We start from the raw sequence: 19,687 nt of genomic DNA on the forward strand, positions 1-19,687 counted from the left end.
GAGCCTCATCATTGATAAAGTGGGATTGCGATAAATCCTTATCCATCATAGTGAATCAACCGAAATAACTCTAAAGAATAAGATTAATTATGTAGTAACTAGTTTTTGGTGGGCTAGGAGGTACACTACCTTTAAAGAAACAAGCAGATGCAAAGTTATAATAATTGTAGAAATCTGAGAAACAATTTATGAACCAAAGGGTAAATTATGAATTAAATTATGAATTATATTAGCATATGGGTGGGGTAAGTTAACAATTACAAGAATAACAATTAATCACTTCAACTTAGCCTATCTGAAAATGAAATAGAGTTTTCTTTTCGCAATTGGCGAGCAGCCCAGAAAATTCAGAATTTGTGAGTATGCAAAACAGGAATATTGGAAGCCAATAGTGAACCAAAATGCCATATAAAGTTAATCATTCAGAGAAAATTATTATTATAAAAGAGGGTAACTCAATTATAACAAAGTACCATAAATTAGAGACAAAGTGTGTGATAAATAAATTACATCGAGTACCAATATAAGTTAAATTGTGAAGAGCATAGGAAACGAAAGAAATATGTATACAACTCAATAAACGTACATAGTTTGATGAACAAGAACTATGTACAATTGAGAATAAGCGTTCAAGTAGCCCAAAATACAAACATGGAATAGATGTTGGAATTATAAAAATTAGAGTGCCCAAATTAAAATATGAGGTTGGTTATAAATTGTCATTTAGACATAAAATAAAATAGCATAAATTGGGATAATTGCACAGTAAGGCAACGACTCAGTGTGTTGCCATGAAGGCTACCAATTTTTTTTTGGAACAAGGGATATGTAGCTAAATTAGAAAAAATATAGCATTCCTCAGCACCCAAGTCCCATCAAAATAGAGGAGTTCAACCGACCTCAAGATTGACACAACCTTGTAACCAATTAACAGAAGAATGAAATCCTGCTAGCAGCTAAATCGAACCATAGCCTAAAGAGTCTCTAGGTACCTGCTGTCAGGAAAAAAAAGAGGAGAGACCCAAAATCAGAGTTGATAACCTCTGCTAGTTGAATAACCACTGAAGAAAATAAACAAAGATTCAGAAACAAAATTTACCTGCTAAGAAAAACGGAAAGCAGAGATTAAGCCCTGGTACCTGCATCAAGCGGGAACATAACATGAAAGGGAGAGTAAATATAAAACCCATGTTCTAGAGTGAAATTCATTAACGAAGCCACAAAAGAAGAAAAAATATGAATTGTTTACCTAGAGCCGCCTAGTGCCAAATTCATGTCGAATTCAAGAGATTGAGTGAAAGGATATGCAGTAGAGTGCTCTTGAACCTAGAAACCCTATAGACCATGTTAGCAATTCGAGTTTCACCCCTACACATGGAGAAACCAGAATGTTAAATAAAAATGAATGCAACCCAGTATAAATTTAAAGGGGACCAGAGTGTTGTAGGGTAATTGCATTACTTGAAGCTGCTTGTTACACCCAACACTATATCACCATGGGAGAAACATTCCCAGGAAATGTCGCACCTGCACTCAGAGTAGCAAATTTGAAATAAATCCTTAACCTGGGAAGAATAACAAACCGGTTACATAGATAAACCCTCTGAATTGCAAAGACACATGCATATGAAATTTGATGGCCAAGGAAAGAGTTACATGTGAGCAACAGGAGACGCCACGTGTGGTTGTGGCCACACCTAATTGACAACACATGATGAGCTTAGAAGGTTACATGCTAGGTTCTCTCATAAACTAAGCAGAGGAACTTTGGAAATCCTCTAGACCTTGAACGTGGTGGAAAAAGTGATTGAATGCGAGTTAGGTTAGGGAAAAAAGAGTTTAGGGTTTGCAGAAACAGATCTCACCATTGATTCCTCATGGGTCGTCACCACCATTAAGCACAAACCAAGAAAATTCTAAGCGCATCACATGAAAACCCCTCACCTCATCACACGAAGATAGTGAGGTGGCAAGACGAGATTGTCGAGTATAGTAAATCCAAGCAGAAACGTTAGGTGCGGGGTGCATAGGGATAAACCATACGACATGATGGTGTGTAAACATACACAATATAGCTATATTCAACCTTTAGCGCCCTCACTCCACTCCATAAGATTGACCAAGGTGACCCTAGGTCCGAGTAAATAGCATTCAAACATGGTACAAAATCGTTATGCATATGTATAGGTAGATATTAAGATGTGCCTGAACCAAAAAAAAACAATTAACGCTACACATGGGACCAAGGTAAAGGTTAGGAAATTATAGCAACATTAAAAATATTCTAGAAACCTATTCCCAAACATATGTTGTGGTATCCAACTATACACCCATAAAAGCATATAGGTCAAAGATAGGATGATCAAAAAAATGTTAGAAGATGATGGTTATTATATTGATGATAGTATAATTGCTGCTAGAAATGAGTTTATTTAGAGCTTGTTTAGATCTGACTGATAATGTTGAAGAAAGTAAGTTAGGCTTTCTCAAGAAAAATAAATAAATAAATAAATAAATAATAGAAAATTGTTGTGTTTGTTATGTTTTCAATGGTAGATATGACATATGTGTTGATTAGAAATACTTTGACATGATCAAATTGTTTAATCTCTCATACATTAAAATTGGTTTAGTTTTTCCTCTAATATTTACTATTTAGTAAAATTAAATCAAATAATTTAATTGTTTTCTTGCATGATGAATAATAATAGCACTTTATGCCATATTGTTTCATCTACAACACTTCTTTTAAATGCATTTAAAATAAATTTTCCTATCTTCTATTTTTTTCATTTTGTTTAAATTTTAATTTTTACTAGCCCTTTTGTTTTGTGAGAAATATGATATATTAATTTAAACGTCACTTAGTCATAATGACATTTTATTTTTATAAATTTACACATGTTATATTCCTACCACCTCTGTTTCTAAAAAAACATTATTTATTTAAAATACTCTTTATTCAATAATATGGCCTATTTATTTATTAATTAGAAAATGTATTTAATTCACATTATTCTACAACAACTATTCAATTTTGATTATCACGAGGGATTACCCCTTGTGGTGAAAGGGAGGCCAACCCTTTCACCTAGAGCGGGAGGATCTAGGATCCTCAAATGATGTGGTCTGAGGCTATCCTCGGTTACCAAGACAATATGTGCACCAACACAGAAAAATATAACTATCTCCCTACCAAGATGAAGCAAGGATTCTATCCCTCGACTAACTGAATGGACCTAGATAATTTTAAAGGAGGCCCTCCCAAAACTCGAGACTTTCACCAATGCACAAAATTCGACACCACCAGAGGATGATGCCCTCAACAAAGAGCACAATGGAACGAAAGTTTCTAGTTATCACCCTTAAAGTAAATACAAACAGGTTCTGCCAAAACAAAGTTAAATCTAAAGATTATAATCCCCCCCCATGAAATTAAAAAAAATACCATAAGCAATACCCCACACAGATAAGAGACCCACCCCGCTAACACCTCTACTATCTACAGGACACGGAAGGATGGAGATGAAAGCTTGAACAATTACCCAACAAACAAGAGTTTGAGAGATGAACTAGAGCTCTTCCACCACAAGATCGTGCCGCATCTAGTTGCTCCACACCGCACAACACTACTCTCCTTCACCGGGGTCTCAGATCCAACAACTCCTTCGCCTAACCACAACAAGGTCACCTTCCCTCCTCTTGACCTACACAGTTGAGCTTGTAGTGAACCAAAGAGTGTGCATGCACATGTAAACCACCCAAGCATACTCGTTGATTATTTTACTACCTTTTGTTTCTCCCATAACCTCCCAAAATGTTTTCCAAATGGAAGTTTTTGTTTCCAGTTTAGCTCGCACCGGTATCTCGAAGGGTCCAGACACCCAGTGACTGGGATCCCACTTGGCATTAGGGCTCATCATGGCTTGTCAATACGTCCTTAAGTGGACATATCTCCCCGCCTCCAGAATTCAATACACTATAATTATACACCCATGGATATATACATACATATATATATATATATATATATATATATATATATATATATATAATTATAATTATAATTTATGGTCAACATTACATATGTCTTTACATCTTTTTCTTTATAAAAATATATATAATTAATATTGAAATGTATTAATTAATAAAAATATTCAAATATTTATAAATAATAAAAAAAAATTATATATCTCTATTATATTAAAAAATAAAAATATATTTATTTTTTAATTTAAATATTTATTCTCTTTATCCATAATTTATATAAAATTATGCTATTTACATATTTCTTTCACACACTCATATCAATATTATTTCTAATAAATGTTTCTATTTCATATTGAATAATGAAAAAATTGTATCACTTTAAACTAAAAATAAAATATTAATTAAATTATATAATTTTTTTATTTTTAATTATTTTATATATTCATATATAAAATTGATATAGGTTTAAAATAAATATTACCCTATTTTATTTATAGTTTTTAATTAATATATATTAACTTCATTTATTTATTTATTTCCGAAATATAAGATTATGAAACACCATCTTACTCATACCTAAATTAAAGCACCTTGACACCCAACTAAAACTAAATTCGTTGTAGGCATTACCGTTTATCTTATACACATGAGATTTTCGTATTTTTTCTTGATAACGTTTGCGAATTTGCTTTCCACCATTGATATTACTTCTTTAATATTTTGCACACTATCATATGATATTTCTAGCTTTATGAAATTTATATGGGCAATAAAAAGAGAACCACAAAATCCACATTATCCTCTATTCGTCCAATCAGAACCCTGTCTTCCAAAATCTCTTATCTTCTTCCCTTTTAACACCCTGCGTTTCTCATCGCCTTTGGCATTTGTCTTCCGTCTTCAGCAATGGCGACTGCAACGGCCATGTCGAGCGCAGGAGCAGCAGTTGCAGCGGCTCCTCAGGTACTTCGCTCTGCAAAATCAACTCTAGGAAAACACCGAGTAGTGACATCCACATTCTTTGGTCAAGACCTCAAGGGATTGATCGCACTCGCCCCCATTAACAACAAGGCGCAGAAGCTCGCAGCAGGCTCACCATCAAGGTTCACAGTCAAAGCAACCCTCCAGACGGATAAGGTATGTAAATTCCCCGAATTCATCCTAATCTATGAGGGCAACAAAACACTGGTGATGCTTTTTTTAATAATTTTATGTAGATTTCTACAGTTATTTATATTGTAAGATGAATGGTCGAAAAAGATTTGTGTTTTCAAATTTAATTTGTGCAACACTTTTGTACACTCAATGTGGAAGAAATTTGTATTTTCAAATTTAGTTTATGCAACCTTTCCCTAGACGTTCCACTCCACTCATAATCAAGAACATAAAATACTTATTTTTTCAATTGTGTGCAGCCAACGTTCCAAGTGATCGAGCCGTTGAACGGTGACCCGTTCATTGGTAGCCTGGAGACCCCAGTGACATCGAGTCCCCTGGTAGCCTGGTATCTCTCCAACCTGCCCGCTTACCGCACGGCCGTGAGCCCACTCTTGCGCGGCATAGAGGTGGGATTAGCCCACGGTTTCTTTCTCGTCGGGCCGTTCGTGAAGGCGGGGCCGTTGAGAAACACCGAGTACGCAGGAGCAGCTGGGTCGCTGGCCGCTGCCAGTCTCGTGATCATACTGTCTGTGTGCCTGACCATGTACGGAATCGCTTCTTTCAAGCCCGGGGAGCCTCCCCTGGCTCCCTCGCTTACCTTGACGGGGCGAAAGAAGGAGGGTGATAAGCTCCAGACTGCCGAAGGTTGGGCTTCGTTCTCTGGCGGGTTCTTCTTCGGAGGGCTCTCCGGTGTGGCTTGGGCTTACATTCTTCTCTATGTCTTGAACCTCCCCTACTTCGTCAAGTGAAATATTATGATGTAAATGCCGTTTGATTTTTCATAAGCTTTCAAACTTTTTTTTGTAAATTTCTTTCAAAGTTTTTTGTAAGTTTATGAATTGCCACTAGATGCTGGGGGCTTTTGTCTAGCGTTACAATTTGATTGCAGAATGAAGCATTGAAGTCACTTGGGTGTAAATTCATGTTAATGGTATTTATGAAATGCCATGAGATGCTTAGGGCTTTTGATTGCAGAATGAAGGATTGCTTAGGGCCACTTGGTTGTTGAAATTCCAGTTGATGGGAAACAAAATACGAGTTACAATCAATATTAAAGAACGAATTATTTTAGTTCAAATAGTATTTATGTGAATCTCTGTGATATGTTTTAGTAATTACCTTTTACAATATTTTAGGAGTCTAAATGTTATAGACGCATAATCCCTGCACACTTTCACCTTCCGCTCGAAAACCAAGGCAGACTGTTACCATCATCTCTTGGGTGTGTGGGGAAGAGAAGTACAAATTTGTGATTTTGCAGATATGTATTTGTTCACCATCTGGTACTTCTTTTGTATGTAAAAGTAAGTTTATACAATTGTGTCTTTTTAAATTTTATAAATGTATATTATTTTGTTTGCAAAACGTGGGTGATGAACGAACATGCATCTTCACTTTCACCTCTTGGTAGGTGGACCTCCTACTAGGTAGGGAATGCACAAAATTATAACTTCATCCTTGTCCGACTGCAAGGGAATTTTTATTTCTATATATGGCGGCTATTAGGCAAAGGTGGATGTTAGAGGAGAATGGACATGAAATGTGTATATTTGTGAATGTGAAAATGTACACAATTATTTACGAGATGGTAGAGGTGTCGAGTGGAAAGTGACTATATTTATTTGTAATATTTTCTTATTCAAAAAAGTGAAATTATGCATTTGTAATCAAGATACATTTTGAGTTTTATTTTTAATTTCATTTATATGTGTCTTTTTTTATATTATTCTTTGAACACATAAAAATTACAATTTTCTTTATTTAAGTATGATATTACAATTTCGTTTCTCTAATGTATGAAAAGTATCATTCTTTTCTTAAGGACAAGTAAATAGACATTTTCATTTTCATTTGCAATCACAGTTTTAGTTTCATTGCTACATAAGCCCTCTAGAACCCACAATAGTATAGATGTGTAAGCTTTAGATGTTAGATGTTAGACGTGAACTAGCCATTGCACTAGATGTTGCAAAGAAAATGTGGTAAGACATCAATTCAAGAAGAATAGTGATATGTAAAAAATCATTGAAGATAAAAAGTAGTAAACAAAATGTCATTTAAAACGAGAAAATAAAGAGAAATTACTTACATAATGCCAAATTGAGAGATTCTATAAGCTTTCCAACATAGATTGCCTCTTAATCTTTAAATATGGTATTTTATGGTGTAGAGTGAATATTGTTTTGGATTTTAATGGTTAGAACATTGTAATCATAATTCAATACATTTATTGCAAGAATATAATATTATTTGTAATCATAATTTTATAATTTTATTGTATAAATATTCTATTCATTATTATAGAGTAATATGAGATGTTTGATATTCTGGAAAGTGAAAATCATTTACTATATATAGTAATTGTTGTACTTCTTCTTCTTCTTCTTCTTTTTTTTTTTTTTTTTGAATTTCATTATGAATGCCAAACAATCAAGAGATAGTTACACTCAATATGGAAATGAAGATTCCAATCATATGATTTTACATTTATACCCTTCTTCCACATAAAATATTACACCCAAGATGGAAATAGGATATTGTTCAATATTTTGGCAAATGAAAATCATTAATTTTATTACATATATAATGATTGTTGCACCTTTTCCAAATTTCATTATAAATGTTAATCAATTGATTTATAGCTAACCCAATATGAAAATGAAGATTCCAACATGATTTTTCATGTATACCCTTCCTTTCACATTGAGCATTCCACCCAATATGGAAATGTAGATGTCATCATATGGTTTTCTTTTTTTAACCCCTCGACCTCTAATTATGATTAACCTTTACCATTTTTTTTTATAGAAACAGGTAGTGGATATATTAGAAACTTGGCCTTAATGCCAAAGATCGGATTACAAAGGGTGAGTCTAAAACGATAAGTGTTGAACAGCCTTGCAAGACCGTGACATTTATGATTAGCTCACATCTTTTCTTAGCTGCAAATATGTGATCAATTTCAGAGATTTTCCCAAGCTTGTGGGTACAAACAAACTGATTTAACAGAAAGCAATAAAACATGACAATGTTCTAAATTAAGGAATTGGTTCCCATATTTCCTGTCTGCCTCTAAGCAGAGCACCAACTGTAAGAAGGGCTACTTTGTTAGCTTCAGTGTCTGCCTCCTTATTATTGGCTCTCAACACATGATAGAAATTTAAATTCTGGAAAGAGTCACCAAGGTCTAAAATTCTGTGAATCAACCTTGCTAGCCTTAGGTCCTTTGGCTTAGAACGTGTCACCATAGTGTTGATAATAACCTGAGAATCTCCAATAACATTAACCTCCCTGATGTTCAGCACTTTCAGCATCTTGAGTCCTTGAAAAAGAGCCAAAGCCTCAGCTTGGATGCTAGAAGCGATGCCCAAGCCCCAGGCGAAACTGTGAATCCTAGAACCAGCTGGGTTTAATATAACTCCTCCAGCACCAGCTCTTCCAGGATTGCCCTTAGCAGCCCCATCAAAAAATAAAGAGTGCCTCTGCTGGTTTGCAATCCATCCCTGGAGCTCGTTTGTTGTAGCCCTTATTTGCCAAGCTTTTGGGAGGGAGATACTCTTTACCAATTTTTGGAACTGTAGGTCGAGAGAAGAGCCCCAATTTTTGTCTTGTTGGGTGAGATTTAAATCATCTTTGTGGTCTCTCAGGCACTCTTTTAACTGGCATTTAATTTTAACTGTCACAAGCTTGACGTCCTGCTCGCAGTTTCTGAAAATCCTTTTGTTTTGCTCAAGCCAGATCTACCAGTAGGTAATTTTAGGGAGAATAAACCAAGCAACTCCAATAATTTTTTTTTTGGAGGAGGACCACGGTACCCTTGCAGCCATTTGTCAAAAAAAGCAGCAGTGGAGGAAGGCAACTCGAAACTGGAACTCAAAGTATTCAGCAGCGCAGACTAGATCTGCAAAGTAAAGGAACATTCTAGCATCAAATGTGAAATGATTTCCTGATTTACCTTGCAAAGTCTGCACCTTGAAGGGCCGTGGAAGCCACGCTTCTGCAGATTATCGTCAGTCAAGATTTTGGAATGGCATAACAGCCAATTGAAAAAATCAATTTTTGGCAGAGAGGGGTGTTACCAAATCCCTTTCCAAGGCTCTAGATTCGTGGCCACATGGGGGCACTCACATAGCTTGGCGTATCCCTGAGCAACGGAATAACCACCAGCCTGCACACCCCAACCTTTAGAATCCCTTCTTCGCATCCGCAATGGAGCTAATCCGTGAAGCTTGGAGAGAAGTTCCTCGTGTTATATATCCAAATCTGGGGGCGTTTCAATTTTCCAGCTAGCCCAACGTGATTCCTGCCAGGCTGAGATATCCCATAGGGAATGCATTCCAGCATCGTTCATCCAACTGCACAATGCTTGGAGAGAGGGACAGTCTCCCAACAACTCATTGTTCATAATTCTATCTGTCCAAAGGTTGATCCTTTTTCCATTGCCAGGAACCCAGTAGGTATGAGTATTTATCAGCGGACAGGCTTTTGAACAGAGCTTCTGGAAGGGCGTATTCAGGAGCGACAGAGGATGGTCTAGACAGTGGGAGCGTTTGCCCTTAAAATATTTTTTCCAAAGAGCTAGATGTGCCCAGCCAGGGTTAGGAGCAATAATTCTCCAAATGAGCTTAGCTCCCATGGCGATATTTTGATATCCAAGATTTTTGAAATTCAAGCCTCCTTCCAAGAGTGGTTTGGAGATGGAATCCGAGCTAACTAACGGAAACTTTTTCTCATTTTGTTTGCCCCCTTCCAAAAAAATTTCCGAATGATCTCCTCCATTTTTCTGAGAATCCTGGAGGGAGGAAGAAGAACAGAAAACTGAAATAAGGGAATACTATTAAGCACTGATTTAATGAGGACAGACTTACCGGCAATGTTGAGCCAGGAAAAGCCCCAGGCAAGTAGCTTTTTCTTGAATTTCTCCAGTTGGGGAAGCCAATCTCTGCTGAAGGCTCTTTTAAGAAAAACAGGAAGGCCCAAATACTTGAAGGAACTCCAGTTTGAGGAGGCTACGAAACCAAAGGTTCTAGAAATGAAATTGATCATGCTGGAAGTGGTGTTCCAACAATAGATATGGCATTTGCCATTGTTTAAACTGCTTCCCGAAATCAAACAAAACTCGTCCAGGACTCCTTTAAATCTGGAGGCTATAAGCATAGAGGCAGCTCCCAATAACAAGGTGTCATCCGCAAAGAGGGCATGATTGATGTTTTTAACACCTCTTGCTATACAGAGCCCAGCAATTTCCTGGTCCATCATTTTTTTGTCTAAACAGAAGCTGAGGACAAAGGCTTGAAGAACAAAAAGAAGGGGTGAGAGAGGGCACCCCTGCCTGAGACCTCTCGTGGCTTTGAAAAAGTTTACAGCTTTGCCGTTTACTAATGGAGCGATCCAAGGCTCCGAAATGCAGGCTCGAATCCAATTTATAAAATTCTCCCAAAATCCAAATTTGTGTAAGACTTTCAACATAAAACTATGCTTGACTCTATCAAAAGCATTTGCTAAATCAAGCTTGACAACCATACCTTTTTCCTTGCGACTCATACTTGAGTGGATTGCCTCTTGGACTAGGATCTAGTTGTCCACTATCTGTCTCCCTTGAATGAATCCTCCTTGGCTTTCCGGAATGACTTTGGGGAGGATGAGCTTAAGTCTATTAGAAATGACTTTAGTAATCAGTTTGTAACTGATATTACATAGTGATATTGAACGAAACCTGTTGAAAGTGTTGGCTCCTTTCTCTTTGGGGATGAGAGCCAGAAAAGCAGAGTTCATGCTGCCTCCAATTTTATGGCAAGCTTGGGACTTAAGAACCATTTTGTATATATCTTTTTCCACAATCTGCTAGCAAGCTTGAAGGAATATGGCTGTAAATCCATTCGGTCTAGGGGCTTTGTCCAGGTCCATGGCGAAGAGGGCATCTTTGACTTCATTATTAGTGACTTTAGCTTCAAGAAGGTGACTCATTTCAATAGTGATCAAGGAGGGAACCACGTCAATCATATCAGAGCTTTGGTCCAAATTTTTATCTTCACTATACAGGCTTTTAAAGTGAAGGGAGGCAGCTTTTTTGATGCTTGCATTGTCTTTGTGAGTAATAGTGCCATCTTTGATTTCAGAAATGGCATTGATACATTTCCTTGCCTGAGCTTGTTTATGGAAGAAGGAAGAGTTCCTGTCCCCTGCTTTAAGCCAAAGACTATGTGACTTAAGTCTCCAGTACTCTTCTTCTGCTAGACAAGCCTTGTGGAAGTTTTGCTGGAGCTGGGCTTCTTTATCTAGAAACTCTTTAGTTATGTTAGTTGTTTCAGCTTGGAGATGGTGATTTTCCAGACTGCGTTGAAGATTTTTTCTTTCATTTGCTAGATTGGGTAGAGTTTTGGCCCAGCTTTTTAGAGCCCTTTTCACTCTTCTGAGCTTCTCCTCCCAGACAAAAAAGGGGGAGCCTTTTACCGGCTGTGTCCAGATGTCCTTAACTAAATGCATGAATTCTAATTCATTAGTCCAGAGCAGCTGAATCTGGAGGGGATTGGACCTACGTCAAGCTAAAACACTAGTTCCAACTTAATGGGTTTATGATCAGAAGTACTGCATGGGAGGATATGAACTCTAGCCTCTAATCCAAGCAGAAGAAAAGAGATTTGAATTAAGAATCTATCCAATCTAGTAGCAATGTGGCTAGGACCAATTCTTTTGTTAGTCCAAGTGTACTTACCAGAGATTGGCTTGATGTCCAGCAGGTCCCAGTCCCACATAAGGTCCTTTGCCCATTCCCTTGCTAGATCTCGAACAATGTTGCCTCCTCTCTTGTCTGCTGATAAGAGAGTAAGATTGAGATATCCTGCTATGATGATATTCTCAAGATTAAGTAGATATACTTGGGTTCTTATGGAGTCCCAGCAATCCTTTTTTTCCACAGCGTTCATGGGGATGTACACGTTGAAGAGGCTGATAATCTCTTTTGAGTCTAAGTGCTACAATTTTAAGAGAAGCCAACGAGTATTGAGGGCCTCAGAAATGAATGAGAATTTGCTAGTGTTCCAAATAGTGGCCAACCCTCCGAAAGCCCCTCAGGCTGAGATATCTTTCGCCTCCCATTTGTTCCAGAGTTTCTTGCTTGCCTGAAGGAAGATGGAGTCTTCTAGTTTGGTCTCCTGGATGAGAAGTATGCCAAGAGTTTTTGTTCTTATTAAACTTCTAATGGTTTCTTCTTTGATTCTACTCCCCATACCTCTACAGTTCTAGGAGACTATCTTCATCATTTGTATTTGTGGTTGGCTCCCTTGGAGCCTTGGGGCTGGTTTTTCGCCGTCTTTGCTTTTGATGTTAGGAGCTTCGCAAGGGTTGGTTGGTTGCCTTGAAGCTTATCCTTGAAAGTTTCATGCTCTCTTTTTTCCCGATCTGATTTGCGGCCTCTAATGGATCTCCTTATCGAAGCTTGGGATTCTCCTATTTCCCCTTCTTCCTCCGAGCACTCTGATTCATGCTCCTCTTCCTCTGCTACGATAGTGTTTCCTTTGGAACTCTCAGCCATTGCCATATCTATTGCTATAACACCACTTTCAGCCATTGTCTCTATTGTTGGAACACCACTTCCAACTTGCTCAACTCCATTTCCAAAACCTTTGGGGATCGAACAGACTGAGCTCTGGAGCAACCATGAAACCCTAGCTGTGCCTCGGTGCCTCTGCACCCTAGCTGCTCTGCAGCTTGTCGCTTTGGGCCCTCTGCCCCCCTTCTCAGCGTTCCTTTTTGAGCTTTTGTGGTTCAGAGTGCACGTCTTCTGCTGGGTGGGAAGATTAAGCCGGGCTCGCCCTCATGGAGGCCCCGAGCTCGCCCCAGATAGGCCTGCCTTCATCTGCCGAAGCTTTCTCTCGGCTCTTGGCCGACTTGCCGCAGAAGAAGAAGAGCGAAGTAGCCAAGTTTGTCAAGAGGCTGGAAGACATTCCTGAAATCTCCCTGCTGCCAGAGACCCCGATTCAAGTTGCCCTCTCCTTAGCTGAGTGGGCTCTCGTTGGCCAGTTCACTGGTCTATGGCCTTCTCCTAAGTCCACTGAGTCCTGGGTAAATAGGAACTGGGCTCCTCTGATCAAGAGCAGCGTCACCTCCTACTTCTTAGGACGAGGCTTTTTCCTCTTCGAATTCACCTCAAAGGAGGACAAGGATCTGATCTTTCAGAATGGCCCCTATTTCATGGGCCCCCAGGGTTTGTACCTCAACAGATGGATGTTGGATTTCGACCCTACAGTCGATGTCCCCTCAGCTGTCCCTGTATGGGTCAGACTTCCTAATCTCTCAGTCCATTGCTGGAACTCGGACTCACTGAAACACATCTAAATGCCCTTGGGAAATTCATAGATGGGGCAAACAACAAAGATCAATATGACTGTGCTCGTATCTACGTAGAAGTAGACCTAGAGGTGGGTCTCTCGGAAGCCATTAAAATCAAAGTAGGAAATTGGTCCCATTTGTAGAAGCCGGACTACGAGCAACTGCCTTTCAAATGCCGAAAATGTCATGTCTGTGGCCACTTTGCCAGAGGATGCCCAACCAATGTGGAACCAAAAAAGGGTAAAGAAGAAGTTTGGAATCAGGTTAAGCGCACCAGGAAAATCCAAAAGCAAGCTGGTCCAAATGGAAGAGGTCCTCAGGCCCCCCCTCCTAGAAAGGATCATGAAAACAAATTCGCCTCTCTAAGCTCGCAAATAGAGGAAACTCAGGAACAAGATTAACCTTTACCATTGCAACCATTTTCCTAAACAATTTCAACATCTACCTACCCAATAGACAACATGATTAACAATTAAAGCTCTAGACTAATCATTTTTACCATGGGATTTTAATAATATCTAATCCAAATGTGATATTATGTCTCAATTTTTTTTTAATATTTTTATTGATTTTGAAAAATAACAAGTATTGTGTCATAGTTTAATTAGAAGAAATATAATGATAAATTCAAACCATTCAATTAGGAAAATTCTTCAAACACAAGTGTTTCAAGTGCAAATACATATGGATGTTTAACCAAAAGACCAAATGAAGGTTTTCTGGTCAATAATTGCTAATCATACATATCTTTGCTATCTCTAGAATGCATTCTTTGACAACTACACTAAATAACCAACAAGAGAGAACATGATACTCTTGTCATGTCAATGATACAATTCCTGAGACCTCCCTCTTTAACTAAGATCCAAAATTCTACTTACACCCTTTGGAAACATCTCATGACACTTTCACTATCATCATGGATGAGTAACAATTTAATGCTACTATTTCCTATGCTACCTCCTAACGATATTTCCTTTACAAAATCTAGGGAAATTGCTAGTTATTAGCAATATAAGAAATAATAAATATCAACTCCATAATAAGCCAAAGATAGCTCCAATTAACATCATTGCTCTAGAATTAATCCAATATAGTCTAATTATTATCTCACTAAAAACCTCCTGACAAGATTTCTTAGGGTTGGTTATTTGCAACATCATTTTATCGTTAACGGTTTTACATATTTTGTATGAGCAACATGTAGGTCAAAGAGTACTAATACTAGAAACTTGAATTATATAGCATGCCTTCGTATGATAGTTTAGATAGGACACATAAGTAATGTTATATGCTAGTTTAAACTCAGTGTTAAATGGAATCATATCCAACTATAACATCAAATCATATGCAACTTTAACAACAAATAGCTCTTCGAACAAAACATCCCATACAAACAACTCCTCCACACAAATAACTCTCCACACACAACATCTCATACAAGCAACTCCTCCACAATTGTTTTTTATTTAGTGCTCCATTATCTTGATTTATAGTGAACATATTTCAGATAATTTTTTTCAAAATTGCAATTTGTTTGTTTTTTCTTCTCGAATTTCCTATGCACAATATATCAACATTTTGTCCTCCCCACACACAATATATCAATGTTTTTTCCTCCCTCACATAAGGGATGTGCAACATTGGGTAGATTTGTAGTAGTGTGAGGCATAACAATTCCATTGTGACGCACTGACAAATACCAAAATGAAATGCCCTCCACCAGAGGAATTATGTCCCATAAGAGCTCTCTAAATCAATCAAAAATTAGAAATTAATTTTAATATTGAACTTACGCAAAATAGAAATATTCAACATTTTCATGAAACTTTGGTTAAAATTGTAAAAAAATACCGGAATAATGCAGAGTCAACCCATTTTGACGGACTAATAAGATTAATAAAACTTTTAAAAATAAAGTGAAAATTTCAAAAAGTTAAACCATAAAAGACATATCTCTGATTGAATTAACATACAAACATGGCACACTGTGGATTTAATTGTAGCTATGCCAAGGAAATTTAAGTCACTGACACAAAACCCTAAGTAGAGAAACCCAAACTTTTTATTCCTCAAGCAGAATGAACAAGCATGTTTCAGTTAGGAATGAGAATGGGAGGTGCTACATAATCATTCATTTGTGTTTTTGATCCTCGACAGAGGGAGACATGGAGTGCATATTTAAGAAAAAACAACTTGATGATGTTTATCGAGTGAACCAAATTTTTTTTTTCTTTTTCTGTTGTTTTTGTTTATCTATGAATTAGCAAATAAAGGTGGTATTATTTGTACAGTAGATGTTATTTTACTGAAACAGACCTCATTGTGTCTTATATGGATGTACTTTGTTGAATTATTTAAGCAAAATGAAGTCTCTCTGATTCAAGAAACCTCTAATTCGATGAACAAACAAACAATCATTTTCTAATTTATTTAATCTGAATGACATTGTTTATTTAGTGAATTCTAACTATTATTCACCAAACAAAAGGATATTGCACCCTCAACATATCAACTCATGACAAATTTTATAGGCAATGGTATATTATTATAGGACAATTGTGAATTAGCTCAGTGAACTATGGTTGACAATATGATTAAAAGAAATGTAAGTCTATAAGCCTATATCATACTTGCATATCTTCTCTTGTGTGAAGGGTAAGATAATTTATGAGTTTATACTTATTTTATTTTGATGTTATGCTCTCAATATTTCCACAATTTCCTTCTAGGTAGTAGGTTTCTACTTTTGAAAGAAAAGGTAAGGATATTCAAAATTGCATTCTAGTTATTAGGACTCACCTTAGAGAAACAAAGGTGAGGATAGACAAACTGTATATCATTTTGCGATCTTTTATCTTAGACTGTAACCTCTCTGTATATTCTAGGGTTTTGTACTTTTGTTACATTTTTTTAACATATTTAACTTCTTATTATTTTATAGTTATGCCCTCTTTTATGTTGGCTGGTATTCAAGTATATTGCTAAAGAGTATAAAATCTATCACAAAATCAATACATTCAAATATGTTATTGGAATCAATCCATGTAAAGCACTGATTATAAATTCTATTAACAAATACATCCATTCAAAATTACAACTCGAAAGTTGGAGCCCTATGTAATCATATTTAATTTTAGATTTTAATGAACCTGCATTTAAGAAAATCCTAGGATAAAATGTATCCTAATTGGACCTAGTATAAAAATAGGAGCTAATTATAAACATAGACTATGAAATTGAAGCTGGTAAACCAAGTATAACATATTATACATATATTAAAATCGGAAGAGAGTAAACATACATTAAATCAAGAGTTTTTTTTTTTTTTTTGGGAAGGAAATAGTTATGGTTTAAAATATTTATTAATAAAAAGGTTGGAATCCATTAAAAATTCTTCACTGTTGAGTTCAAAATTTCCAAACTGGTGAGGTTGTTTCTACAACTACTACCCCTTCTATTTTACTGTAAACTTGATTGTAAAATCCATAATAAAGCCCTGGCAAGCACTTGTATTTACAGTGCATAATAAATTATAACAACAAGAATCCATTTCCCAGCTTGCCAGAGTACCAAGCTTGGGCCTCGCTTGTGTTGCAGCTCCTTCTCTTCTTCAGAGGCAACTCCATCATGCAGGGTATTACCATGGTTCGACTACACTGACCTTGGTCAAATTTAATGAAATTTAATTTTTTGACAATCATTTCCAAGAATGGGAGAGGATGGATCATTCCATATTCACCAACAATTCTCCCTAGCTTAAATTTGTTTTTTTTACCAACAAATCTGCTGCAGAATTTAGGTGGCTTAAAATGTGATAGAACTCAATCTTTTCAAACTTATGAACTTGGTGTTTTATCCTTTGTAAAAGAATTCTGAATTGAGGTTATATAAACTCTATTAAGTTTCCTAATGAACAACATAGAGTCTTCAAAGACTATGAGGATTGTTGTGCTTTTATTTAATGCAATCTCAAGACCCTTCCTTGAAGCTAAGTATTCAACATGACCCTTCCATAAAGCCAGGTATGCAGCATGACTATTTGTCCTGGTTTCTAGACCTAGACATATTATGATTCAACATGTCTAGCCACCCCTAAGAGTAATTTATTAAAATTAGATGACTAATGTAATAAATAGAAGGTATTTTATATATTAAATATTGTAAACATATTAAATATTATGAGAAAGTATAATATGCTCTAAAAAAAAGTGTATCTCCAAAGCTCTACTTGTCATTAATTGAAATTCTAAGAGTAGTTTGCCAATTTTTGGCAATGAAAGAAGTGTGTCAACTATCGGCAGGGGTAGTTATTTTTAAATATGATCTTTACCTTCTTTGATCTATTTTCAAATTCTAACATTTTGTTTTCTGTGCACTCCACAATTCTTTCTCTAAGAGCTATAATAGTTTGTCCATGCTCGAGAGGTGCAATCTTGCAGAAGAAAAACAACTTAGATGACCATACTTTCATTTGCATCACCCTGAATTTATACATGAACAATAACGCCTAGAATATTCAACAATGCACAAATTACACAACTTGAAATTTAATAACAATAAAACATAGATTTGCAGAATAAATATCTAAAGTTGTGTCTCTTTATGTTAACCTGAATCTGCTTGTGACATATCCATTGGTTAATCTACACAGTATGCGTTATAAATTAGAATTCGCCCTAGACTCATGTTCAATCTCAAATAAAATGATATGGTCAGCAAATTAATAGCGACATTTCATAGTAGAAATGTATCTACTCATGCAGGGAAATCTCCTTGTTGGTGTAAACTTTTTCTTCCACCTTAGTTCTGTAATGAAAGCGCATATATTGATTCTCTTCCGATCGAAATCCGCAGTTGTTCTGATAGGGAAACCTCTGAAGAGAAGAGTATTGTGTTGTGTGAGCTCATCGTGTTCCATGATAGCATCATTGAATATACTTGGCATAAAATAACCCTCTGCCCTAACCAAGCTAGCTTGCAAGCTTTTCAAAATATGGGTGAGGCCATTCCTAAACAAATTGTAACTGATTAATACCACAAATTGTAACTGATTAATACCAGTTTTCAATCAATCCGATGGCAGAAACCATTTCTATCATCTAACATCAAAATAAATGACTCACAACTGTACAAGTGGGATGCGAGGGGAGTTTTTCTCAGAGGAATGCCTTACAGTGTAAATATAAATAATTTTAAATTCGATATTGTTATATTGTAATTTTGTTTTTATTAGTAAGATGACTAACAATTTTTAAATAAAAGAAAACTATAATATATATATGACATTAAAATATATAATAGTAGTTATAAGTTAACATCCATTTTACCATGGATGTTATTAACTTATAAATAGACTTTCTTACAATACCATGGCTTATTAGTGCCATTTGGACAAAAACCCTAACTCATTTCAAAATCAAAATATTTTAAAAGTATTTTATTTTAATTTGATTTTTAACTTTTTTGATATTTTTAAAACTTAATACTTACAATAAACATACAATGAAACAAGATTCTTAACCAAGGATATTATTAACTTGTAAGGCCAGTACCATGGCTTATCAATACCACTTGCTCAAAACCCTCAACTTAATTTCAAATCAAAATAAAATTTAAAATTAATAAATATAATTATAATTAATAAGAAAACCAACTTAGATCCATCTTAACTCTTGATCTGCCAAGCATGGAGAGGGATCAAAAATCTTGAGATGCAAACCTATTTTTTTATTTTACACAAATGCACATTCTTAAAGAAATGAGTTGTAAAAAATCATAATATATCTTTTCAAAAGAGTGTTATAAGTGAATAATACATACTTTCATTATATAAAAGTAAAAAATCTAAAGGTGAAAATATGAATGTGTAATAAAAACATACTTCAATAAGTGTAACTACATGTTTACCTTCTCCTATATAGTGTAACTTCTAACTAGAACGGATAACATGGATGTGGAAAATATTTGAGAGAGAAACGAGAAACATAGACAAACATGCTCCCCTTAACATATCTTGATGGTATGTGGCATTGTGGGTTACCTATGGGTACATGTGAACGAATGTTGGATGATGGCTTGTGATGAATGTTGGATGATGGCTTGTGATGAATGTTGGATGATGGCTTCTGACTATGCAACTATCATGGAAAATGGTTGTGCCATTAACTTTCTTCATGTTAAAGATGTTTGGATCTCCTCCTATTAT

General features: G+C 36.0%; 1 protein-coding gene across 1 annotated transcript; it reads left to right on the forward strand.

Annotated features, from left to right (window-relative positions):
- Positions 1 to 4,856: 4,856 nt before the first annotated feature.
- Positions 4,857 to 6,055, forward strand: LOC149224524 (photosystem I reaction center subunit XI, chloroplastic-like). The gene is made up of 2 exons (XM_089386135.1): positions 4,857 to 5,127; positions 5,406 to 6,055. Exons 1-2 carry the CDS (start codon positions 4,897 to 4,899, stop codon positions 5,895 to 5,897), a joined length of 723 nt encoding a protein of 240 aa, XP_089242261.1. The 5' UTR covers positions 4,857 to 4,896; the 3' UTR covers positions 5,898 to 6,055.
- Positions 6,056 to 19,687: the final 13,632 nt, after the last annotated feature.

The sequence above is a fragment of the Pinus tabuliformis genome, chromosome Q (genome assembly GCF_031772625.1).
Source record: "Pinus tabuliformis cultivar Carrire ecotype Pingquan chromosome Q, CPIR1, whole genome shotgun sequence".
Taxonomy (NCBI): domain Eukaryota; kingdom Viridiplantae; phylum Streptophyta; class Pinopsida; order Pinales; family Pinaceae; genus Pinus; species Pinus tabuliformis.